General features: G+C 43.0%; 1 protein-coding gene across 5 annotated transcripts in view; it reads left to right on the top strand.

The window, feature by feature from the left end:
• The window catches only part of myo9bl (myosin IXb-like), a 56,701-nt gene continuing 30,701 nt past the window's right edge, over nucleotides 1-26,000 (top strand). For all 5 annotated transcript variants that reach the window (XM_086284734.1, XM_086284733.1, XM_086284737.1 and 2 more), the window contains exons 1-4: nucleotides 1-737; nucleotides 20,730-20,950; nucleotides 21,090-21,309; nucleotides 21,655-22,164. In XM_086284734.1, coding sequence (XP_086140860.1) covers nucleotides 20,793-20,950; nucleotides 21,090-21,309; nucleotides 21,655-22,164 — 888 coding nt within the window. In that variant the 5' untranslated portion in view covers nucleotides 1-737; nucleotides 20,730-20,792. The remainder of the gene's footprint in view (nucleotides 738-20,729; nucleotides 20,951-21,089; nucleotides 21,310-21,654; nucleotides 22,165-26,000) is intronic.

Genomic DNA, 26,000 nt, shown 5'->3' with positions numbered 1-26,000 from the left:
AACTAGTGGTGTCAGAATACAAATAATACAAAACAAAGTGGAGATTAGCTATTTTAGCTGCTATTTAGCTGCTATTTGCTATATAGCTGCTATTTTATGTAGCTTACGTGAACTAGTCAATTGTGCCTCCTCCCACTGAGGCGGAAAAAACAAACAAACAACAAGAAAACGCGGGTGAAACACAAAGCCTTTGTGTGACACCTGTAGTACCACCGCTAACCCAGCAGGGGGCGCTGCTCTCCTACAAACCCCTGTGAGCAACAGGGTGTCTTTATTGTATAGAATCTGGTGTGTGTGCCTTTTCCCTCAACTTTTTCAGCTCAGCCTGCCGCTGCTGTTATTTAGGCACAGAGAAAGGAAGTAGCGACAGGCTAGCTGGTTAGCCGGTCTGAAATCACACCGCCTGCGAGGAAGGAGGAATTTTTATCCCCCCAAACGATTCTTTGCTGTTTAATGAGCGCGTTTAAGTGGTCTTCGCGTTCCCCTCTCTTTCATTTCAGGTTCTTTTCTCCTCGGATTGAAACCTTCAAACTGATTGAGCTTTGTCTGTTTGGGACGTCACCGTTCTTAGCCTGCGTGCTGTAAATCAGCCTTATTTTCACCAGAGGAGAAAGGAGAGGGGGAAGAAGAGTAGATTATTATTTTGTTTTATTATTATTATTTGTCAGCAGTTGGTTGAATCGCGGGGAATGCTTTTGAGGATTACACCGCGACGATGAGAAAAACAGACGGCAAAGGTACGTTAAAGTCAGTTTGCTTGAGCTCGTAGCTTTTTACGAGCTCCTTCTTTCATTTTGTTTAATGAGAACGTTTTTACAGTAAAGTCCTAAATGTGTTGTAGTGTTTTTACTTTAGTTGCTGTTGCTATGTGTTTTATTTTTAGGGTTACCAGGAACATCATTGACGGAGCTGTTATAGGAAGTTAATGTGAGGCGGCTCATAATGCGTTAACCCTTTCACCGTCCCCCTTCAAAGCCCCATTTTAAGACACGCTATCAGGCAGTATTCCCAGTTTTTGGACCGGTTGTGGTGATAGCAGCATGTCTGTTTGTCAAAGCATGTCAGTGACACCCAGTAGCGGAGCTGCATCCGTTGTGTGAACGTCCGAGAATCGAGGCAGACTCGTTGCAGTGCAGTGTCCGCGGGCCCGGTTAGGTTTCTGTCACCGGGCTTCTCACAATGAAAGGATCCCACTTGTTTTGTGTTGGGTGACATAAATCCAGCCAGAATTATCCAGGAAGTGTCAGCTGTTGTTGCAAACTGTCGTGCATGTGGCACATGAAGACATGAGAGATTGTAGCCCTAATTCATTATTGTTGCACAATCAAAGGTGACGTCTACTCGTACACAGAGCTGTGCTAAAGCTCGAGTCGACCCTCGTTTCTTGTATTTTGGTAGGAAAACGAAGGAAAAGTTGCAGCGATTTATGTGCCTAAAGACACAAACGGCTTCTTTGCCAGGTTTGCTGTGTGGGGATGATACTGATTCATCTTTTGAGTTATGTACCTTTTTTATGCTTTAGTGATTCATAGGTCAGTGACACAACAAAGAAACAATAAGAAGATGGTCTGGTATGAAGGCTGCAGGCAGCTCCAGAAAACTTTTATTTATTTATTTATTTATTTAGAAATTGAAAGTCTAGCTCCTTGGAGACAAAATATAAAGAAATGGGAGATGACCGCATACTTTTTCTGTAGTATTAAAGTATTCTGTGGTACTTTTATTTTCATATCAAGCTTAAATATTGCCTTTATCTCAGGACTGCATTGCAGCGAGCCAAGATTCAAACAGTTAACTGACTGTCTGGCTTAGTAATATCACTAATCACAACCCCTGCATAACTTTCCCACCTCTCATTTGCATCTGCTTTGGGGAACTACTGTTAACTCAGTTTAAAGGAAATGCCTGGTGGTGTTATCTGGGTAACATTTATAAAGAGGTTTCCCAGTATTGTTTAAGTATAGTCATGTCCAAATGTGTGCAGAACCTTAATGAATCCTTTCAGATCACTGCCTCTGTGACGACTGCTACCGTCTCAGTGGTGGGAAAAAGTAATCATACAGCGCAGTATTTACTCCCTCCTTGTTTCTGTCTTTCCATTTCTCATTTACTGAATTGTGGTTTAACTAGAAAGTCCTTTGCTGCAATTTTGCATTCACACTTCCTTTTGACACGCTGGTAATCACATGCTCAGGAATGGGTTGAAATAAGGGGACAGACCAGAAAGTGGAAAATTATAGCTGTCAGCTGGTGTAGGGGTGCGCAGCTTCAAGTTGTTACCTTGTGACCCAGGCGTTATAGAAGTGGGTGGGGGAAAAACTTGTTGACAGGAGGCTTTCAGTGTTTTCATTGCATGAGCAGGTGTGTCACAATTTTCACATGTTGTTAATTAAAAGGTTTAGTATAGAAATATTAATAATGTTGCTGTACGTGTTAAATGACACATTTGGAAACGGTCCCAATGACATGTGTGAGTAGCTTTTACTCGCTTGTATAGTATCATTAGTATAGAAGTATGAAGCTTCTGCATGCAAAAAGAAAGTGTCAGAACAGCTCTTGGACCCTTTAAGAATAGACTTTATATTTATTATTAGTTTTATTATTTAGATAAATATCTGTCTGAAGTACAGACTGTGTGGGAACTGCGGGGTCTTGGATCATTATATTTGAAAATTATTTGGGGATAGAAGGAATCATGACTGGAAGATGAGCTTTGTATGAACATGTGGATTTAAAAAGAGAAATGGAGCCCTTTCTTTATCTCGTATTGGCTGATCCCACATAGACCTGTGACATTATCTCCAGTGAATTATTAAAACAGGTCCAACATGCAGGGGACTAGTGCTTGTTTGTGTTAGTCTGCATCACCTGGTTAGCTGAAAATATAAACTATAATATTGAAGCTCAAAATTGATTACAGTGCAGTTTTTTAACCCTGTAAATTTCATCTGGTTAGGTCCTTTACGAGGCCACAAAAATGCTTTAGTGACAGCCTGTAACCAGTTTTCAGAGTAAGATTACAACAATGTGCACGACTTCATTAGATTTAATGTTGTTTATTGTGCCGCTCAGCCGATAAACATCACCTCATAATTTTATTCTGTGCACAGTCACTGCATGTGTAATATTTTGCTGAAACAAGGTGTTAACCACATTCTCCAGCTGTAATGGGAAGCTTTTGTGGGTGTGTACAGCAGATCTGATTATATGGGACCTGCTGACCGCGCAGCGATGCCAGTTAAACATCAGGATATCGTCGGTGTCTCCGTCTGTCGCGTTCAAAATTAAATGAACCCCCCGATCCCCGAGAGAAAGCTCAAAGATTCGATTTGCATTTATTAAAAATGCTTCCTGTTTTATAGCTATTCATAGAAATGTTGGCTATTTCCAGAAATGGGATGAATGCCACTGTGACTCAGATGTGAACACACCGTGCTCTTTATTCTCACATAAATCCAAAGCAGAGATGCAGTATTACTCGGACTCTTCCCCCACTTTACCCAAATTCCCACCAACTTAAATTTTTGCAAACGGCCAAACCCCCCAAAATTATACAGACCTCCTTAAAATGCATGTAAACGTTCAGCCAGTCCACAGAATGGCCCTCTGCCATCCTTTGAAAGAAAAGAGCCATATGGCCCCCACTAATGGTTTGTTGTCTCCAAACCCCGCTGCAGATCTGACAGTGGTTCAAAGATGGGGGAGGGGACCTAAAGCCAGCCACATCTCCAGATCAGCCTTCAATTTTAATTGTCTAAACATCCTGTTGGATGTAATTGCGTAAAATTGTGAATGTAAAAGATTTGCTTCGATATCGCTGAGCTGTTATTTCTCACGGACTGCGGGAGAGCTAGCTTTCATATTCGGCTTTGACTGATTAAATGTCACTCGGTGTGTTAGTTCTTCCCACAGATATCAGTTTGTAAACCGATAGAGCTGTACAAAGCCATTGGCCTACTTATTTTAAATGTATGTAAAATAAATGCAGAGCTGTGGCTGATTGGGATCATTAAAGTGAACCACATTACAGGAACTTTTGTTGTTTCTAAACGCTGCGCTTATCAAGCTGTTTTCTGCAGCGACACCACAGCCAGGAAGTTGTTTTTCAAGGTTACGAAGGGGTAGAAAGCAAATACAAATATACTGGTATATTTTTACATTGATGTGATGTAAGATTACTTGTGGTTAGCTAGTTACTCATAATCATCTTATTTTGAACTGGTGACTTGAGACGTGTGAGGCTATTTTCTCTTGGCACTCGGCTAAAGCGGCAGTGTAGCTTGCAGAGGATCGGCCAGCACCTCTGCCTAGTATATCTTATCTCAACTGTTTTCATGGTCACATGTTTTGGGGGAGGGTTTCTAAAAGTGAATTACTCAGAAGCTATTTGGTTTCTCACACTACTCATGATCAGAGTGAGAAATTGGGTTAAAATGGCCACTGCATCCACTGCGTTTTCAGTTTTTCAGAGTGTGTCTGCATCCTTCTTTTACTTTTAAAGTTTTCTGACAGAATGAGGACAGGAGAACAGGTTGAGCTATAGCGGGCTGTGGTACCGCTGTGTTTGCTAACAAGTCACTGTTGCAGCATGCGTCGTCTGTACATGCAGCTGGTGTACTGGCATATACAGGCTACCTGTGAAATGATGCAGACACCTGCAGTCCCGTGACACTGCAGAGCAGCCTCAGTAGGTCGAATAGATCAGCCACCGCGGCGATCTCTATATCCTGTAAGCAGTGGGCAAACTTGAATTGAACCGAAAGAATCACAGATTTATTTTGGGGACTTTTACTGTGGATAATAAAACTGTACTGTACAAACTGTGATTATATATAGAGGAAGTTGTTGCACCCACAGCAGATGTTCCTCACAGGAAAATCCCTTACTCTCTCCTCATAAGTCGTAATCAAATCTCATTACTGGTTTTGTTAGCAGGGATTTGATTTGTTTGAGTATAATATCTGTTCATCAACAGGTCATGAATAAAAGGAAAATGCACAGATTTCTGTTAAATGCGCTCACACAATCACTCTTATTCTCTAGCTGTTGAACATGCTCGTGCTGTGTGTTGTCACCCGGTCTACATACTGCAGCATAGTCACGCAGTATAAAACCTGAATGTTTTATACTGCGTGAGGTGTAGAAGGCACTGGTAAGGGCTTGGCCAGGAGAGCCTGACATGTAGAGACGTGCGTGCGCGGGCGTGCGTGCGTGCACATACAATGCTACTGAAGAGGACGGGCTTCACTCTGACTCTTTGTGGGCTCAGGCAGTTTTATAGCATCATCACTCAAAGATGACATACCAATCAGCTGATTGTGATGAGTCCGACTTTCTGATTCCCTTTAGTGTTACTTTTTCACTTGGTAAAGCAAACTGGGAGTACGAATCCATGCAGAAAGAAGAACTGGGACACCAGCATGCGCCCATGTTTGTGCTTTCTGTGCATTGCAGTCTGTTACAGAAAAGCTCCGGCCTCTCTGTGGCAAACATCAGGCAAAAAGCTTTGCTTTCTGCAGAAACTGTTAGCTGACATTTGTAGCATGCAGTCATGGTTTTGTTGAGACTGAACTAGGGAGTGAGTGAACAAGTTGGTTTATGTAAGCAGCCGAAGAGACGCAAAATGAAGGCGAGTGGTGGAGTGTTTCAATTCCAAAAAGTCCTTGGTAACTCTCCTAGTCTGCTCTTTCAATGTGGTAAGCTCAATTTATGGGCTTTATAAATAGTCCCAGCTGTAATGATAGGGTACAAGTGAGGAAAAGGCAGGCTGATCGTTTATGGATGGCCTACTTACAGTGCATTTGTTTGCTGCGACTTATTCTTCTCTCAGTCATCACTGCAGCTGTCAAACACATCACGTCAAGATGAGAAGTCTAATTTGGATTATTATGATTATGACGAATGTGCCAGTTTATGTTCTAAGTGTAGGCGCAGTAATAATCTGTTGGTTTATCCAAAATATACAAATCAATAATTTTCCATAGTAAAAGTGCAAATTGATCTAAAAGGTGCACTTAAACCTCCAGCAGTTCAAGTACAGTGATTTCGTATGCCATTGGGTTCAAGTCAACGTGCTGCATCACGATTGTTTACATTCAGAGACTGTTTGCGTCACCATGGCAACCATGCGAACAGGCTTTTAGAGACGCGGCAGCTTTTTAGCCCAAACCCGGATCGTTGTCTTAACAAACTTCGTAAATTTTAATGACAATTTGTTAAGTTCATAAGGTGATAAAAGTGATGCAACTAAGGAAAATAAAACCCTGTGGCTTCTGGTGTGAGCAGAGAAATGATTCATGCCATCAAATGTGGATCTTTTCACTCTCTGAGTAGAAAACATACAAATCAATAGATTAGAGGCTGTGTTTCTCTCACAAACTGCTGTGAGGCTGTTTTGTTATATTAGCCGGCTTTCTGATTTCCAGTCTGACATGTCTGGCTGGAGTCTTTCTGTCACTCCTTCCTGTGTAGGAGGTTACTGTCAGCCTGACTGGTTGATGGCTGCGGCGAGCTGTAACCTCTCCCTCCATCCTCTGCGTGGTCACTGATCCCGTCCCTTGGCTCTGGATTATGGGCGACAGGGACACACCCTGAGGCTTTATTTGCTGTTGCTCTGCGCCTGAGTGTCAAATGTTATGGTTAAGCACGGTTAATAAAAGCCAGTCGCATTCTGTGTTGAGTGAATCTATGGTGTGTTCACAGTAGGGCCGCCACAAACGATTATTCTGATAGTCGACTAGTCACCGATTATTCGACTAATCAGATCATCATCCATTGGACGTACAGCATACACCAGCAGCATCTGCTCTTATCTAACTATCATTAGCTTACAGCTTTAAGTGTTTACGGTGCTAACTAACAATAAAGACAAGATGATAGTTTATTAAATTTTAATGAAATTTGCAGATTGTTTCGGTGAAGTTTAATAAACTCCTTGCTATCTAAAATATAACAGGACACCGGAGTAAATTCTCAAGCATCTCACACTTCTGATAATCAGCTGTCTGTTTGACGTTTATTCAGCTGTGTAAAAACTATAACTTTAATCTCAGCCAAACCGATTTACTCAGGAACAAATAAAATTTTAAAAAAAGCCAAACAACAACATTGTTAAGTTATCTAAGTGACTCATATGTCATGTTTAACCTGAATAGCGAAAGACGGCGGTGGGTTTGAAAACGATTAGCCGGGAGTCCGGTGTTCTCACGGTGCTAGTGACCTAGCCCCCGGCTAGCTATCGAGCTAGTGGGTAACAGACGTCTCCGAAAACGTCGGAGCGCTTTTGAAAATATGCGGTGTCTTGATAAACTGAGCAGATATTTGAGGTTTACACAGCTACATTCTCGCCTGAAAATATGTTAAATGTTTATTTTGTGACCCAGAAAGAATAATAAGAGTAATATTAAAACTAACTAGCTGCCGCCATTGTTGGAAACTGAGCTGGGCTGCGCTATGAATTCTGGGACACAGCTTCTTCTTCTTCGGGGTTTAACGGCAGCTGGCATCCTTGTACTTGCAGTGCTGCCATCTTCTGTTTCAGTCCGTTATTACACTCTTAAATCCTGCTACTTATTCCTGCGTCTTTTGTGATCTTACAAAGCTTCAAACGACGCGTCGACTATTAAATCAGTCGTGACTAGTCGACTAATCGTGGCAGCCCTAGTTCACAAGGTGAAATCTTAGTTTTTCTACCCGTTTGGTTCTCCTGTATGCTCACCAGCAGGATCACCTTTGTCACAGATACATTTGACTTAAAAATAATACTTAAATAATCTTAATTGCTGTTTCCAAAAAGCACGTTTGTCCCTTATCTCAAGTGCTAAATGTGTGTCTATTGCCCCTGTTGTACTGAAGGCACCTCTGTAGTTTAGCTACCACGAAAGGTCAGTTTAAATTGTTTTTCTTTTAGTTTACCATTTTAAAAAAAGCTCATTTTAAACAACTTCACTCAGATTCTTCAAGTTTCAAAGAGCAAAAAGCAGAAACTGGGTTGGACTTGTTTATATGTTGGTGGAAGAGGACGTTAGCATCATTCCTTAGTCATTCCTTTTGGAATGACCTGAGGGGAAAAAGAAAAGGATTATTTCATCCAGGCTGGGCAGTCTAGGTGACAAATCATTCCTGTTGCCTGTGCCAGGGTAGAAAGAAGCCAGTGTTACAGAGGACATTGGGAAAAGTGGCACAGATTGAGACTTTTGCTTACAGCTTTCCTTACAGCACCAGGTGAAGCACGGGGAATTTTACACAAGTAAAATCCCGTTTGTTCAGTTTGAGCAGATGTCCATTTAAACATGACGTAGTTTGATCTTTGGAAAATGCAATACCACATATCAGAACTGCATTTATTTTTTGGTACAGCTTTTCTTACGTTTGTTAGCTTTTTATTTCATTTTCGTGTGTGTAGCGTGGACGTGTTGGCACAGCTTTGTAGTTTAAGGGTTGAACTGTGTGTCCCATTGTGCCGACTGCAGCTTAGTCTCACCACTGGATGCCTGAAGGGCTGTGGAGAGTAACAAGAGAGGGGAAAGAGAAAAAACCAAAGACAGAAGAGCACAGACGAGGAAGGCATAGAAGAGCCAAGAGATGGAAAGAAAGAGCCGAGCCGAGGGCAGGAACAGTAGACCTCGGCTACGCTATTGGCTGAACTCCAGTCTGCCGTGTTTGTTTTTGCTCTATTTTTACCGTGCAGTCTGACACTGGTCACTGATGAATGGCTCTATATGTAAGTTGCATTTCATCTCACAGAAATCATTCAGGATGTCTGGCTCAGGTGGGAGTGTTAGGAGACATGATGCGGTCCATTAAGGATGGAAGACGAGGACTGGAGAAGAACATGTGCTGTTTGGAAAATAGCTTTAGTCTCTCGTCAGTTGAGCGTAATCCGGGGTTCTTGTGGCAGTGGTCATAAATTTATGTCGTTTTGCTCTTACGTTTGTGTTCGTTAAGCTTTGCGGAAATGTACGTGGGTTGTGTTTGAACAACACGATTCTCGAAGTTGAAACTGAGGTCAAAGCGTGTACGAGACACTGGATGAGTACTGTTAGTGGCTTTAAGGTGCATCCAAATGGTTTAAACATGCTGTTGTGAACCACAGACACTACATCTCACTTTCTTTCCTGCTGTGTTGTTTCTACTATGATCAGCTTTGTAGTACGTGGCATTGTTCCCACCTGTCTGGCTGTTTAAATTTCACCTGATGAACAAAGGCATGCGTCTTGAGTGTGGCATGTGAACTGGCTGTGGGAGTAAGGGATTGTACATATAGTTGGTGCAGAGCAGCGACTATTCTGGTGTTACAATGGAGTCATGTGTTTGGGAGGTGTTTTTAGTGCTGGTAGCCCACATGAGTGAGCGTGTACAATAATCCCCTCTGTTTGCCGCCTTCCCTTTGCTTCCTTTTCTCTCCTTCCTGATTTCTGTCTGCAGCTGCCCCACATCTCCAGATGACATACTGTAGGTTTGTGCTTGCGATAGCAGTTTATTGCGCTAAGAAGGGGCGAAGCGTTTCCTATCTAATAAACACAAGCGAAATGGGCTTGTGTAAACCAGGTTGCATCCAGAAGGTGGACACAGCAACACAAAGCAGCATATTTCACACCAGAAAGCCCCTCAGAAAGATGCTAATGATGACTTCCTATTTTAAATGCGGAAAAAGTCCAAATAGAAACTTTTATTGTGAACTCTGGTGAACTCGGGGTTTTTCCAAGTAAATCTCATTAAATGCTCAAACCTTATAAACCGGTCCATGACATGGGACACAGTACAGTAAATTCATGGAGGTCAGCAGATATTTTCATGAATGATTCGGAGTAATCAGATTATTAATCACTTGGTGATTCAAATGTCAGCAAATGGTGAATAATAGCTTCTGAAATCAAAGTTGCATCTGATCAAATGAAGCGAGTGTTTGTTTTTTAATAAATCACTAAAAATGTAACAGAGTGGAAACATTTTAGCGCGATCTTACTTCATTATTAGTTATTGACCATTTTGTCAAATGTAGAATATATTCAAGGATTAAAGGAGGTTATGCTGGTATTTGTTGTTCTCTTCACCGTAATAAACTTTTTTAGTCTAGGAAGGAGAAACAGCCAGCATCCTGGAAGAGTTCACTGCCGACCAAAACTGGTTTATTAGTCGTACGTGGCTCCAATGACTTGTCCGGAAAGCCCTCCGGAGTAACGTGTCGCCACCAGCCAGCGTGGTTCCCACAGCAAGCCAATCGCACCGAGCAGCAGCTCCTGGGTTGCATTATGTCAGACATGCAACAGCCTCATTGCAGTGCACACGTCGAAAGCTGGGATACTCTTTGCATGTTTATTTGCATTAAGATCACGTTTTCGCTGTTGCAACTCAATGCCCGAGGTTTGAAAAATAAAAAACACTCCTAATATTTTGTGTTACATTCGTAACTGTTTTGTTGACCTTTCTGCTTCACTCGCTGGTGCTTGCCCTCTGGTCTGACCCGCCCGGGTTACAGACTAGTAAAGAGGCATTACATGTAAATCAGAAACACCTGAACACGGGCTTTTTATAGTCCGGAGCGCTTCCTCAAGCTCGTCCGCTCTCCTCTACTCGAGGAGACTTTGCATCTGGACCGAGTTAAACCAGCAGCACCAAATGTTAGACGGTGGGGAGCAGAGGGGGTGACCAGCAGGGGGTCGAATGGGAGGAGCTGGAGGTAACTCTCTGACAGACAATGATAGGACGGAGGCAAAGGGGCACAGCAAAGGGAGCGGTTACAAACCCAGCAGTGCAGATCAGGCTGACGGTTGGTGAGACGAGGGGGAGTGTAAGGCCGTGGCCTGGGCCTCCTGGATTATTGCGGCGCTGTGAAATGTACATGAAGTAATAGTTTACAAATGTCAGCTCTCCTCCACAGCACAGGACGAGAGACGAGGAACACAGCAAAGACTGTAACGTTGTTTTTAAACCTCTGTGGGGGATTTGGGGTCATACCTTCCTCCGAGGGATGTCAAATGAACAGCTGCCCGTTTGTCAATACATGACTCAGACACATGATATTGGGAGTAGCAGATCAATGCGGTGCACTCAGATGACCATGTTATAATTGATTAGCACCGTCCATCACAGCTGTGGACTGCTGGCTAACTCTCATTTGGTTATGGTTTTGAAGAACTGGGTGCTCGCTGTCATGTTAAATATTTATCATCTCTCAGCGGAGTTTGAGTTTATCATCTCTAATAATGTCTTCCTCTTCTCTTCCGTGTAGCGGGGAAGATGACTGTGACCGTGAGCTCTGTTGAATGAATGGGATAATATCATCAAGTCAAAGACTGGATCCCTGTGGCTCCTCTCTCCTTTATCCTCCTCTTTAGACGGAGCAGCAGATGCTCCTCGGCTCTGGTTTTATTGTTTGTGGCTGGCCAGCCTGGGAGCTTAAAGACGGAGGGGGAGGAGATGAGCTTTCAGTGCCCTTTTCTTCTTCTTCCTCCACTCTCTCCACAGTTCTCTCTCTATATCTGTGCTTGTCTTATTCAGCCCAGTTGGTGACTGTTGGATGAGTTAATTCCCTGATTGAGGTTTTTGGTCCCTTTAAACAAAAGGCTGTGTCTTTGAATAGACCACATGGCTCTAATAGGAGCCATTCACTGCCATTTTGGGTGCAACTGCACCTCCTATAGAGCCTCAGCCCTGAGGCTGATTTACCACCACTCAGCAGCAGCAGGAGCAATCTCTGTCTGTCTTTCTGAGTGCGTCTGTGAGCATTAGCCAGAAACCACATTCAAAGTTACAAACGCACACACACACAGTGAATCTGAGCTTCCTTTTCGTCGGTGTCACAGAGCACAATGCTGCCTCGCTTTGGCAAAGAGCCAGATCCTCTCATCCCCGTTAGGTCATGCAGAGACAGCGTAGCGGTGATGGATACCTCGGCGGCCCCAGCTCCGCTTTCCCTCGGGACAGCAAAGGCACTTTTCTCGACAGCATGGAGGCCAGCCGCGCAGATGCTCCCCGTAACGGCTGCACGTAGACTCGAGAAGATAAAGTCATTAGAAAATCATCGTAAAACTAATGATTACATTTAAGTTCAACTAGAGCTGGGCGATAGAACGATAACGATATGTATCGCGATATAACTTTTACTCGATAGAGAAATTAAGCTATCGCGATAGACCTCGCCGCTCTTGTCCTCTTAAAAAAAAAAAAAAAAAAAAAAAGGTCAGCCGATCCAAATTCAGTAGCGCAGAGCCGAACCAATCACAGCCGCAGCGTCACGTCGCGTGACTTGCTACGTACAGCACAAGTGCCAAGCCGCACGTGTGTTTGTTTGGGAAGCAGCCAGCGGGTAATGGAGGAAATGAGTGTGCCGACTAGAAAAATCAACCGAGCGTGACCGAAGAGAAAACCGATGATGGTTCCAACGCCGGAGAGATTGTCGAACGGAAGAGCCATAGAAGTTCCGTAGTGTGAAGGTATTTCGGCTATTTCAAGTCTGACAAAAAACAGAGTAGCTGCACTGTAAATGTGCCGAAAGCAAGTCTGGAAATACAATAAACTGGTGCATGCGTCACACTGTGCGCCACGTTATTGTTTCGGTGAAATGAATTTCTACAATACTGTTAATTCTACTCTCTGCAGTGTTTAAATGCTTACATATACACACAGTTACTGTCCCTCCACACATACGACTCGGTTCTGCTTCTATGCCCCAGCTTTGTTTACTTTTTCCCACCGAGGCTTCTAGACTTCTGATTGGCCAACATTTCTGCACGGTTATGAATCTAGCGCCACCTGCTGCTTTGGCATGTTCATAGCAGCGTTTTCCTTCATTTCTGCCTTTATGTGTGGACGGGATTATTTTTTACAACGAAAACGGAAAATCTCCGTTTTCAAAAATACCCGTGTACGTGTGGACGTAGCCTCAGTCTCTGACTGGAAGCGCTAATTCGTCATTCGGCTTTTGTCAGACTAAAGTAACTGTTAAAACTGTTTGAAAAGCTCAGCTATACAACAAGGAGAGATTGAGAATTTCCTTTTAGTTCTCAGTTTATTTGATATTGACAAAAGTTAGTCAGTTTTGTCTGTTCTTCTGTAAAACAAACTAAGATTTATTTTTAGAATTAATATTTTGTTTCTAAGTGGAATTGACAGTTTAGTCTGTTTCGTTTGTTCTATTTTGAAACTTAAACGCTTTAGCGGCTGCCTTTTGTGTAGTTTGCAATATTTGCCTTTATTTATCTGAAAAAGTCTCGTGTTCCTTAAGTACATCTACCCTGTTGAACTTATTATGGGAAATAAATATTTTAATAAAAACAAGCTGCTGGTTATTTCACATTTTACTTGTGAGCAACGGCACATTTAAATCTTACAAATATAGTTATTTGGCTGATATCGTGATAGATATCGTTATCGCCTGAAATGAAAAAAACATATCGTGATATGAAAAAATCTCATATCGCCCAGCTCTAAGTTCAACACAGATGTTCAAATTGTTCAACAATTTCCTCCACTTCACAAACACATCTAAAAAAACAAAACAAAATGCAAAGCTTTATTTAACGTTTTGTCGAGGTTTGGGGATTGTCAGGATATCTGTATCAGAATTATAGATGTCAAAAATAAAGTGGTCGAAGTAAGAAATCAATGAACCTGAAAGGAGAAAAAAACTCCCACCAGCAAACTATACAAACCTAAAGTACACAGTCACGGTTTTGTGGAGGGGGTGTAAACGTGTGCAGAGCTGTATGCAACGTTTTTACAAAACTGCAGAAAACGTTTCATTGTGCTTTGATTGTTTGAACCTCTCTGACCTTTCATGAGTTTGGTTCCACTCTGAAACGTAGACGTATGAATCTGCCAAAGTCTCGTTACACTGTCACTTGGTGAGTCACATCCACAAGCGTCTGCTTTTGACACTCACGATGAGCAGTGTAATCTTCGCTCATTGCAACAATCACTCAGTACGTTTTATGAAGCCAGTAGGTGTAGTGTGAGCAACTCATGGGTCTGCACACGGTGCGTTCGAGCGCAGCACTGAGCTGTAGGTCTCGTATGTTCTGGTCATCATACATATAAGATGTATGGAGTGCAAATCTGTTACAGCGCCACTGAAGCGTGGCGTCACTACATCTGTATAAGAAGATGCTAAATCTCATGGTATTGTGTGTGTGTGTGTGTGTGTGTGTGTGTGTGTGTGTGTGTGTATTTAAAAAAACAAAAATCCCAGATATGTAAAGCAAATATCTTCTCAACAAACAAGAATAGCAATAGTAAAGTGCTATGTGTGATAGACCAGCATAAAAAAGATAACGGAGACGATGTAATATAAATATAATGTAAACAACCTGGTTGTTCCAGCTCTGAAAAAGAATCCTAAGGCTCAGCTTCAGTTCAGTCTCCTCTAACGGTCATGTCCGTGGAGCGTCATGTCTGAGGTGGGAGCTGCTTGCAGCTATGACTCATGGGAAGCATCAGGCATCTTCTCATGGCGCTGCAGAGGAATGTTGGGAGTCCACACACACACACTGCTGACATCATAGCCTGCGTCCTTGTGAGTCCCATAGTATTTGAAGTTCATGAGCCTTCTGCCTCATCATATGTGTCATTAAACCATTCACTTCCTGTCAGCTCGTGTGTTGTTACTAATTGGCTGAGATGTGTGTGTCCTGTGAGGGTGTGTGTTGGTGTTTGGAGCTCCATTAGGGGTCAGGTTTACCGTCTGTAGCGCAAAGAGCACAATGTCCACAAGTTTCCAAGTAGGATTATAAAGGCTACACTAACTTTCCATATAAAGGCAAAATATTTATTTTCTCTCTTCACTAATCAGCGTCGTTCCTCGTCTTCTCTGGGTGGACCTTTCTTTGAATGTGGCTGAAGTGGATGGAGGCAGGCGAGGGACTAAGACCTGGATGGCTTACTTCACTTTTCCAGCAAAAATTCTTGTTTTACTGCCAAGTCTTGCTTCTGTTATGATGAAGTGCTTGTTTTATTAAGCTATTTGGTCTCTGTGCAGTCTGTCACAGGGGTAATCGACTTCTTCTGTACTCTTTCCTGGATCGTGTTTATCATCGCTCTTTTAAAATCGTCTGAAACATGACGTATTAGAAGAACCGAAATATTTAGTATAAACAGCGTAGCTCAATGAAATGTTAACCACACAACTGACTTGAATAGTTGTGCAAGCTGTGCATGAACATGTAATGAGTGGGCGAGGAAAATAAATATATCAACATTAGAAAGCCTCTTGGCTTGAGATACTGTAATATCTGCAGGAGGTGGTTTATTAAATAGATGTTCCCCTGGATGTCCAAACCTTTGCACCTGCTACAATTACTTATGAATTTCTATTTGTTATTTTCCCATGAAATGAAGATTATTGGGCTCCTTCAGTTTTTAATATGATACTGATACCTTGGCTGTGAGTATCTGCAGATACCAGGGTTAAATGAATGACTTAACCACTGCTTTCATAATCTTTGTTTAAAATTAAACAAAAGATAAATGCATTGAAAATTAGAAAATGTAGAGTTGTTTCATTATTTAGATTTATTTGCATTGGTCTAGTCATAAGGCGGTTGTGTACTGCTGTCATTTACAGACATGATAGCTTCTGCTTTTGGATGTGACAAGAGATGACTGAGGTGAAATCCTTTTAATCGTCTTGACAACCGAGGCTTCGATTCCACTTATGTTACCATAAGTGGAATCGAAGCTTCCTGAAAAGCATGTAAAGGAGCAATTGAGCAAGAGAGAAGTGTTTTTGAGTACAAAGCTGCTGCAAACAACCAAAGAGCTCTTTGTGTAGCAGCCTGAAATGTCTGCTTTGCTGTTGGCTTCCTCCGCTGCTACTGTAGCTCCTGCTAACACCTGAGGTAGTAACCACAGGGCCCACGTTAGCCTGCCTAGCCTTCTGAGTGAGGAGGGCTGCATCCCTATTATCAACATTTGATGCGAGCCTCCACTTAAATGTCTGCCGGCTTCTTTTCACTAAAAAAATGGGTCACTTCTCCTGGGTTTCTCATGCTTTTGCATGCAAACAAATCAGCTCAGTCACATTTTGCTCGTGCAGCTGAGTCAATTTACTGCAAGCCCATTTTCAAATTTTATTTGTGACATACACAGTCATACACAGTACTGTATGCTGTGAAATGCTTACACTTAAAGTTAAAAATAAAATAACTGTACAACAAAATACACAATATAGAAATATATAAGAATATATGAAGAAATATAGAACAATAACAGCAGCTGTACGAGTAATAAATGGAAATGAAGAAATATACTGTCCAGGGTTGTGCAGTCCACATGTGTGTCTTGTGCAGTGCAAATATGCTTAAAGTGATTTATTTAAGTGACTTAAGTGATAAAGGGATTCAATCAGATGACCACGCAGTGTAGTTGTGCAGCAGCCACTAGTGTAAACAATGTCCAGAAAGTCCAGTGTGTGTGTAAGAACTGTATGTGTGGGTCAGTACTGTGTGGTGGTGTGATTGAGAGACCGTATCGCCTGCGGGAAGAAGCTCCTCCTCAGTCTCTCTGTGTTGGTCTTCGGGGAGCGGAATCGCTTTCCTGACCAACAGTCTGTTGTTGGGATGGCTGAGGTCCTTCACCATCTTCCTGGGTGCTGCTTGGTGCTGTTCCCGAACCAGGTTGAGATGTTTCCCGTCAGGATGCTCTCTATGGTGCACGAGTAAAAGTTCCTGAGCACCTTGGAGGGCAGTCTGAAGTCTGTCAAGCGTCTGAGGTGGTAGAGACGCTGTCGGGCCTTTTTCATGTTGATGTGACAGGACCATGACAGGTCCTGCGTGATGTGAACTCCGAGGTATTTGAAGCTGTATTTGGTATTTGGCTGGACAATGCAGAGGTGGGGGTGAGCGGTGTCTGATTTTAATTAGCAGCAGAGCTTGTTATTACTGTGTTCTGCTGCCCACAGTAAGCAGGTAAAAAGCCCCTCTCTATCAGCCCCTCGTAAGCAGCTGAAGTGCCAGGCTAAGCCTACGCAAAGCAGACGCCCCACAGTCTTATCTGAGGAATGCGTGGCATCGTCACCGAGGATCTCCTCTGCAGGGAGGAAGCTTTATTATCTCAAAGCCTCTTTCTCCTTTGATTGTCCCCTGAGACCACTCGTAGATGTTTACTTTTTCCTGCCTGTGTCTGCAGATTTTTTTCTTCTCTTTTTTCTGTCACTACCTTTTTATTTTAAGATATATTTGATTTTCCTTCTGTGCACTGCTGCTCAAATTGAGCTGCAAATCTTCGTGCCTTGCATACGGATACTGTAGCCGTGTGCTTTCTCTGTTAAAGCTAGCGTAGAGAGAGCCGCTCAGGAGTTATTGAAAGATTCAAACCAGACGGAGCTCATGATGGAGGATAATGATTGTGCTGTCCTTTGTGGTCTCTAAAGTTTTGCATGCCTTGGCATTTTACAGGCTTGCATGTTTTTGGGACTGTGGTCAGCAAGCCTGGCAGAGCCACAAGCTCATGAGTCTGAAGTTGCTCTCCTTTTCCTCTAATTCTCAACTGTGGCCTCGATAATTACAGACTTGGCTTCATGAAGATGTCTTTGTTGTTGCATTTTTGTATTTCTCCATTTTATATTATGTAGTTTCTTTTGTACGCGTTATAGAGTTAATCCCTGCTGTATGTTTTTTTTCCAGTTAAACTTAAAGTGAACAGATGATGCTCATTTATCACAGAGGCAAAAGAAAACTGCAGGAAACACAAACGACCAATGAAGGCTCCAGATTAACTGGTTAGAACACATCAGTTGCTGGGTAGCCTCGTGTGGTTTGCTTTGCTTTCTTAGTTAATCCAAAACATGAATTTCTTCATGAGATGCTAATTGTTGTGTAATTATTCTTTCTTCAGCAGATACTCCTGCAATTAACGAGTCAGGGAAAAGCCAGAACATTGGCTTTGCTACCGTTGCACAACTGGATTTTTGTGCACATGAAATGCGATGTCATCTTATCTGAGCTAGCCAACTATCTGCAGACTGACTCTGTATTCACGATTTTTGTCATTCACCAAAGAGTTTAATTGAAAACAAACTTTATGATGGGGAAATTAATCATTCATAATTGAGAAACCTCATGTGTCAGTGCCTCCTTTCTGTAGCGGTGCTTAATTTGGGGATTTCTGTGAGTAAAACTTTCCCTTTTTTTGCGTCTGCTTCAATGACAGAAATGATAAACTATCCGTCTTGGTACTTACAGGACTCGAGCCAGGATCGGTTTACCAAAGCCGGCTGTTCACCCTGCAGCGATTTAAGCCAGGTTCACGTTTCCCCAAGAGGGGGCTCGCAGCGAGCGCAGCGTGCATTACTGATGCACAGCCACGCTACGTGATCCATCACCTGCAAACTTTACCCAGCTGCTTCGCCTGTGATTCACACTCAGCTGACCTGTAGATCACTGTTCTGCATTACGTTTGTGATAGACAGCATTAACTTGGATTATATTCTTTGGCTGTGACCCAGCTGGATGTTACAGTGAATCAGTGCTCAGCACTACTTCAGTTCTGCTCCAGGTGACTTCTAATGAATCTGCAATAACAGCCAGACTTTGAGTCAGTGATGTAAAGCTGTCATCGTGCCAGCCTGAGATACTCATACATCTCCAGAGTTGTTTTAGTCTAAAGTAAACAGATTCAAAGAAGTGACACTTTACAATGATTCGGATGCAGTTAGGCTCTGCATGAGTCTGTAACGATGCTGTTGGGGCGTGGGCGCTGTTGACTTTAACAGGGGAACCGCCAATAGAAAACCCGGGTGGCAGCACGTGTGGTCCACCAACTGGAGAAGTGCTTAACTTGGGGGTGGGGTTAAAATAATGTCCCAGCTGATGTCATACAATTCACTTCAAGATACAGCTAAACACACACAAACAGATTTAAAGCCATACAAAGTTTATTTAAAAGACATCAAGGAACCAATAAAAACTCTGACTGAAAACCTCAAACTTTAAAGAAACTTTATTTCTGAGAGAATTCAGATCACCATCTTTTCTTTTCTTTTTTTTTATGATGGTCACAGCGATGTTTGTCTCCAGCAGCAGGAGTAATAATGTTGTTTTTCTCCTGTTCCTGTTTGCAGTCACGCCTCCCTTCATATAGTCTCACACATGGACACTATGTCACTTAAATAGTATTTCTTTGCTTTACGGGCGATAAAGCCCATGATGGAGACAGTTTCCATTAAAAGACTTAAACTGCCAGAGCACTAAAATCATCATCATCACTTCATGGTGCAACAAGAAGTTGCAGAAAGTTCCTCTCAGGGTCTGCTGTGTGGGCAAAGCTGTTGCTTTTAAATAGATTTTAGATTGAAACATGTTAATGCAGGTAATAACCTACCTCCCATACTTACAGCCTAAATACACATATCTTCTGCTGTGATAAAAATAGGCAGGTTTCACTGGTTAATATACTGGTAACCTGAAATGAGAGCGTGGTTTCTTCTTTTCTTTTTAAATAAACCTTTGGAACGATGAGATGATGCTGTTGAACTGCAATATTACATCTAAACGGTTTAGCCGATGCTTTGAAAGAGCCGGTGTCTGACTGTGTTGCAGTTTAACTGCAGTAAATGTTACTGCAGTTGTGCCAATCATGTGATTCGTCATGAAGACGTTTGTCCCTTACAGCATGAGGGCGAGTCTGGGAGCTTCCCCGTGGTGATGAAGTCAGTCAAGTCCATAGTAAGGAGTGAACAGCTCTCGGTGATCTGCTGGAAGTTGTGCAAAGACTGTTTTGTGTTGGCAACATGTCAGCAGTGAAAATCAAGTCATTGGCAGATAGAGATGAGTCGTTGTGGTCCAGAGTTGCTTAACTTAATTAGACCTGAACCAAGTGGTGCAGCATACATTACTGTAGTTGTTTTTTATGACTGAATCATGTGCAGCCATTAGCCCAGTTGTGGCTTGCCCTAAGTGCTCTCAGCATTTGTGTCTTTGTTGCTATCACTAAGCGGAAGGGTTGAATTCCTGTGCAGCGTCTGCAGCTGCAACTTATGGTTTCCCTAGCAAGGCCGTGTGACGTAAGTGATGTGACAATAATATGCATCTGATGCTTGACAAACGCGTCGTTTTCTCTCTCGTTGAAATGGATGTGTCTGACCTACTTAGATGACTGAGCTGTTTTTAAAGACCGCAAACATGGAAGGGCTTTTTTTTTTCAGTCAAATATATTTAAATCAACATATATTGACCTACCAAACTCTTACATTTACTTATATAGAGCTGTCTGCTAGGTTAATCAGCAGGATACTTGGAGTGAAATTCTGTGGGTGAAATTCCACAGATGAAATCTGATACTGAAGAGAAACTATTTCACTTTGTGCTTGATTCATTGTTTAGACCTGTGAAACGCTAAAACGATTTATATTGGAATTCAAAAAGTCATGTTCGTAAATAAGCTCTGGACAATGTGAGAAGAGTTTTTATTTTAACATGTCACGTGTGGGAGGAGGTGGCCTCTTTCACATACTTTGTGACTATACTGGAAATACTTTGACTCCTGTGTGAAGGTGTGCAGGAGGCAAACTGAAGATATTTGCCTGCCACACTCAGATTGAGGCAAATGGATGCGTGCAGTTGTGACCATATGATTGGGTTGGACACATGCACCATCACCTGTTAATGCCTGCAAAGGTAGTGTCACTCCTTTCATCCTTGCACTGGAACATGCCTCAGCTGCACAAGTGGGAAACTCAGCACTGTCTTCTTTAGGCTTGACACCAATGTTTATCTGTAATCTGTCTTCTTCAGGTGCTGCGTAGTGAGAGAGAAGCGGTGTGTGCGGCATGCTGAGGCCACACCCCCTGGCTCAGAATGAGTGTCAGAGATGGCGCTGCCAACATGGCAACGACTGCAGGTGGGGGAGGCGGGGGAGGCGGGCAAGCTAACCCTGTCGATCAGGATGGCCGCTCATACACGCTCCAGATCTATCCGAGGTTGGCTGCTTACCCATCCACCTGCTGCAACCTCAAGTGAGTATCTCACCTGGAAAATAAACATCAGCATCAACGGTTTAGTTAGTTTGTCGTTGCTTCATTTATTTTTATGCGCACAAACTTATTGCACAACTTATTTATAGTTGTTTTTTTTAATCTGCCCTGCTTCTATCAGAGTGCAGAAGGATGCAACGGCTGCTTCGGTGATCTCGGACGCCGCTACGGCACTGGGGCTGGACCCCAGACGCCTGTACGTGCTGGCAGAGGTGAAGGAATGTGGTGGGGAAGAGTGGGTGCTGGAGGCCGGAGACCTGCCGGTACAGAGGTTCCTGCTGTGGCCTCGAAAAGCACAGGAGCAACACCCTCAGAGCCTTGGCTTTTACTTCTTACTACAGGTAGAGTTGACAGCACACGACACGTTACAGTCAGCTCAGTCAACGTGCTTCTACTCTCTGTTTCTCCTTTAGTGAGAAAAAACAGCAAGTTGTTAAACCCTAGATACAAGTTTGCAGACTATTTATGGAAAATGTAACAGAAAAGGCGAGAAAATCATTTTTCCAGCACATGTAACAGCAGCATGTGTGAGACGAGTGCTGTTTGGCCCTGGCCTTGATGATTTTGGCCGGTTTGAAGGAATGCAAACAGCCCGGAATATTTTTAACAGTCTCAAGAAATCAGTGTGTCAGTTTGACGAGTAGACGGCTAATACGTGCTGTTTTTGTCTTTATAATTTAATCCAGGAGAGGAATCGTGATGGCTCAATCCGTTATGTCCACCTCCCGATGTTGTCCAAGGAACAGGAGGCACAGCGGCTCGCTGCCAGGGGCTTCCTTCCCCCTCCCCAGGATGATTTTGCAGACCTCTGCAACCTCCCCGTCCTCAATGAGGACAGCATATTAAACAACTTGCGCACACGGTTTCACAAGAAAAAGATCTATACCTATGCAGGGAGCATCCTCATCGCCATCAACCCCTTTAAGTTCCTGCCCATCTACAACCCTAAGTACGTCAAGATGTACGAGAACCACCAGCTGGGCAAACTGGAGCCTCATATTTTTGCTATCGCAGATGTGGCCTACTATGCTATGCTCAGGAAGAAGGTCAACCAATGCATTGTCATCTCTGGGGAGAGTGGCTCAGGCAAGACCCAAAGTACCAACTTCCTGATCCACTGTCTGACTGCTCTCAGCCAGAAGGGCTACGCCAGCGGGGTGGAGAGGACCATCCTGGGTGCTGGACCAGTTCTGGAGGTAAGATGCTATGTGTGATGGCTGGGTCTGTCTCTACTCCAGTGGACAATTTAATTGAACTGTAGCTCAGCTAATTTGAATTAGCCTAGCCTTGCCATGCCTTAAACCTTAGCTGATCCAGCTGCAGGGACTAAAGAAAGTATATTAAAAATGTTTACATAGACCCACGGGTGCAGAAAAAAGATGGTTTGGACTGAGAGCTGAAGTCCACACAGGTTGCCACATCATTAGGCATACGCTTCTTTGTCATTTTTTAATCTATATTGGACCATAATTTACAAAATGAGCATCAGTCTGTATTGAAGAAGACCTGAAATTAGTAATCGAGACTATAAACTCGTTAGGAAAGTGTTTACCGAAGTAATGGGTCACATAAGTTTTCCCATAGACTTCTACACGATCTCACTTCCACTTCCTTAGAACCACTGCAGGTTTAAGGTGCCTCCACATGGGCGTCGCTCCTCAGAGTGCCATACTTATTTACTGCACTGGTTTCAGTCAGTTGCTCTCTTGATTAGGTCACATCGAGTGGTGAGAGCACTTCCTCAGAAGTGACTCATGATTTTGCTTAGACGTACAAAAGCACAGACACGAGATGAAAAAAACTGCAGCGAGCTACATTTGGAGATATTTCACAGGTTTATATGTCTGTAGTTATGAATGGTGAAAACATCTGAGCTCATGTCGAACTGAGGAAATCTATTTTCAGGCTGCTGCGTGGGCTAACATGACAGAGCCTGTTTTTGTACAGTGTAAATGTCTGTGGCATAAAGAAAGAAGCAGGTAAAGAAAGAAGAAATGAAAAAAAGGGAAGTTGCTTTATTAACACCATCATGTTGCTTCATTGCCTTTGAAAATGCTGTGGGAAGCCAGGCAAGATAAAAGGCTTTGTATTGGTTTCCTATCTGCTTTTGAGCGCACAGATGATTTTGATTACATTTGCAGTGCTGGTTTACGTGGCTGAAGGTAAAACACAGCTTTTCTCTGACTTCTGTCTTTGACAGGAGAAATATGTGCCCGTTTAATTTGGACCTAAACGTTTAACCAAACGGACTTTTGTCAAAGTTTCGGTCAGGTGACCGTACGTGTTCCTGCTTTCTGCTGTGAGAAACTGGATACTTGTACTGACTCGCTCTACAACCGCTGACAGCTGAGACTGAACCAAAACGATAAACAAAGTGAAACGTAGCACTTGGTGTAAGTCGCTGGTGGGTAATTACGAATGATTAAAAAAAAGAATTTTCCATAGTATAAAAACAGCACAGAGGCGTGGCCGGGTCTTTGAACAGCGCGTCTCAGGACAGGAAAGGGCGGTGCTAATCAGATGAACTGCACGACATGCATGCACATATTCAAATGTCCACTTTGGAGCTCATTACACGAAGTCTTCTGTCCGTCAGGCTGCTATCACAGTTTAAAAAACAACATAAAAAACATAAATCGTGCAAATATGTAGGTAAACGCTAACAGCTGCCTACTTTTACATTGTTTTAACAAAGCGCTGCAGCATAACGTGCAGCTGTTGCCTCTGCTCGAGCTGAAACTCGGAGCTACGTGGCAAAGAACAGAGTCGACTTGGTTTTGTTTATTTTTCATCGGCGTAATGAGAAACGGGGTCTCCTCCACTTTCACATATGGAAGAATTTACCTCTGGTCAGACCTCGAGCAGCATTATTATTGTCAAGTCATTTTCAGCATTCACATCATCGTCTCTTTGTACTCTCTTATAAGCAGTGAGTGTTGTCTTACATTGTATTTTGTAGATTAAGTCAGCTTTGAATATTTTCCACAGTGTGTTAGCCCTGCAGCATCGACTGAATTCACCATGATGCTGTGTGCAGATGATGACAGATAAAAAGCTTCTGTCTGCGGCTGCAATGAGATTTCAGGCTGGAAAGCCCTGCTGCACATTCACCTAAATGCCAAGTAGACAAAAAGCAGAAATCCCACTACTTGTTTTTAGTTTGATAGCCTTCGTCAGAGTGGGGAAGCGATTACTCTCGGTCCTGATTTGGAAGTAAATCTCTACATATTTTTCAGTTTTAATGTTGCAGAAGTGGGGCTAAAAATAAACCTCTAGTCAGAACAGCCGCATGTGGAATGTGGTTTATTCAGAGCACAAAATGGTGCAGAGAAGCGAACCCCCCACCCCGATCTCTGAAAGTAAGTCTGTAGAGCACGCACTGCTTGGAAACAGAACTAAGTAAAAAAAGAAGTTTAACAAGAACTGGCCACAAGCTGTTGGCTGAATGGCAAGAACAGAGGGTTTGCCATAACTTGCAGTAACTCAGTGTGTTCATCTATCATCTGTCCCATCTCTGACGCCACCCCTGACTCAGTATTCGAGCTCTTCCTCACAGAACTGCTGCTGCTTTATTCAGATGCATTTGAATGAGCGCAGCCTGGGTCCCTTGATGTGTGTCACTCTGTCAGAGTCTTTGGTTCTGGATGGCAGGTTGAGGGAAGAAGGGGAGGAGGCAGCAGAGGCTTTTCCCCTTCAATCAGCAGAGTTCTGGTCCCTCTGGCAAACACAGTGCCTCTCTGCCGTTTACTCCCAGAATGCAATGGGTGTGTGCTATGTCAGTCCAGAGCTGTGGTTGCAGGGCCAGACAGGGAGACGAGTTTGGCCTTTACTGGCCTGGTCAGCGGAGGAAATGGCGATCGGGTTGGGTTGCATCTGGGACCGGTCACGCAATCGCCCGGGATATTGACCAGCTGTGCATTTCCTCTTGGCATCATTACAGCAGCTAAAGATGGGTTTTACTTAGAGACGTGGAAACTTTAGTGTTTTTAAGGTTTGCTCCTTAGCGTTAGCCTGCTGAAAGACTCTTCATGTGAAAACGGCTGAGATGGCTGACATGAGGCAAATGTTCTTTACTCAGAAATCAAATGTTCCCTGTATACCAATACCACACAAATGTAATGGGAACCCTTTGAATTTCTGCAGTATTTACTTATTAAATATGGGCCAAATGCCATGCATCCATTTTTCTCCTGCTTATCAAATTCAGGGCAGGTGGCAGGATATGAGGCTAATAGAGGAAGGCGGCCAGTTTCAGATCACCTGTTACCTTAATGTGTGCGTCTATAGGTTGCAGGCGTACCAGGCACATGGCGAACATGCAGTCCAGGCTGAATTGTTGAGTTGATCTCTGTGCTAACGACTTCTCTAAAAGCTTCTTGTAGTTGTTTGTTCCAATTAAGGACATGAGGTTGAATGTGTGAGGTGTGCTGGCGCAACAACTTAGGAAGGGTCTTAGAAAAAGTGTTACAACGATAGCTGAAACTTTTCTGTAGAAAATACAGTTAATTTGTAAGAAGGTGTTCTTTAAACATGAAAAACCTCATGAATAAAAATATCTGCAGCTTGCTGAAATACTTGTTGGTCTGGCCAGTATGGAAAAAACACTGGTTAGGAGACCACAAAGGAAACCACCGTGGCACAAACGGCCACCTGGCTGTCCCGCATCACAATTCTCTTTGGACAGATGAGACAAAAGTCGAACTTGTGGCAAAAATGTACAAAGATGTTTGGAGGATCTCACCCAGCTGTGAAGCACGGCGGAGGCAGCATCGTGGTTTGGCTACTCGGGCTCTCCTTCTACAGACTTGATGTCTCGCCGTCTTTCAAGGAATAAGTATTAAAATTTTCATCCAAACTAGAGCTGGGCGATATGAGATTTTTTCATATCGCGATATGTTTTTTTCATTTCAGGCGATAACGATATCTATCACGATATAAGCCAAATAACTATATTTGTAAGATTTAAATGTGCCGTTGCTCACAAGGAAAATGTGAAATAACCAGCAGCTTGTTTTTATTAAAATATTTATTT

This window comes from Aulonocara sp. 'chitande type north' Nkhata Bay, linkage group LG23 (assembly GCF_057382095.1).
Source record: "Aulonocara sp. 'chitande type north' Nkhata Bay isolate Kocher_YH1m ecotype deep benthic linkage group LG23, A_spYH_male_GT1.1, whole genome shotgun sequence".
Classification (NCBI taxonomy): domain Eukaryota; kingdom Metazoa; phylum Chordata; class Actinopteri; order Cichliformes; family Cichlidae; genus Aulonocara; species Aulonocara sp. 'chitande type north' Nkhata Bay.
The sequence above is the reverse complement of the archived record's forward strand: the minus strand, read 5'-3'. Positions and strand labels throughout refer to the sequence as shown.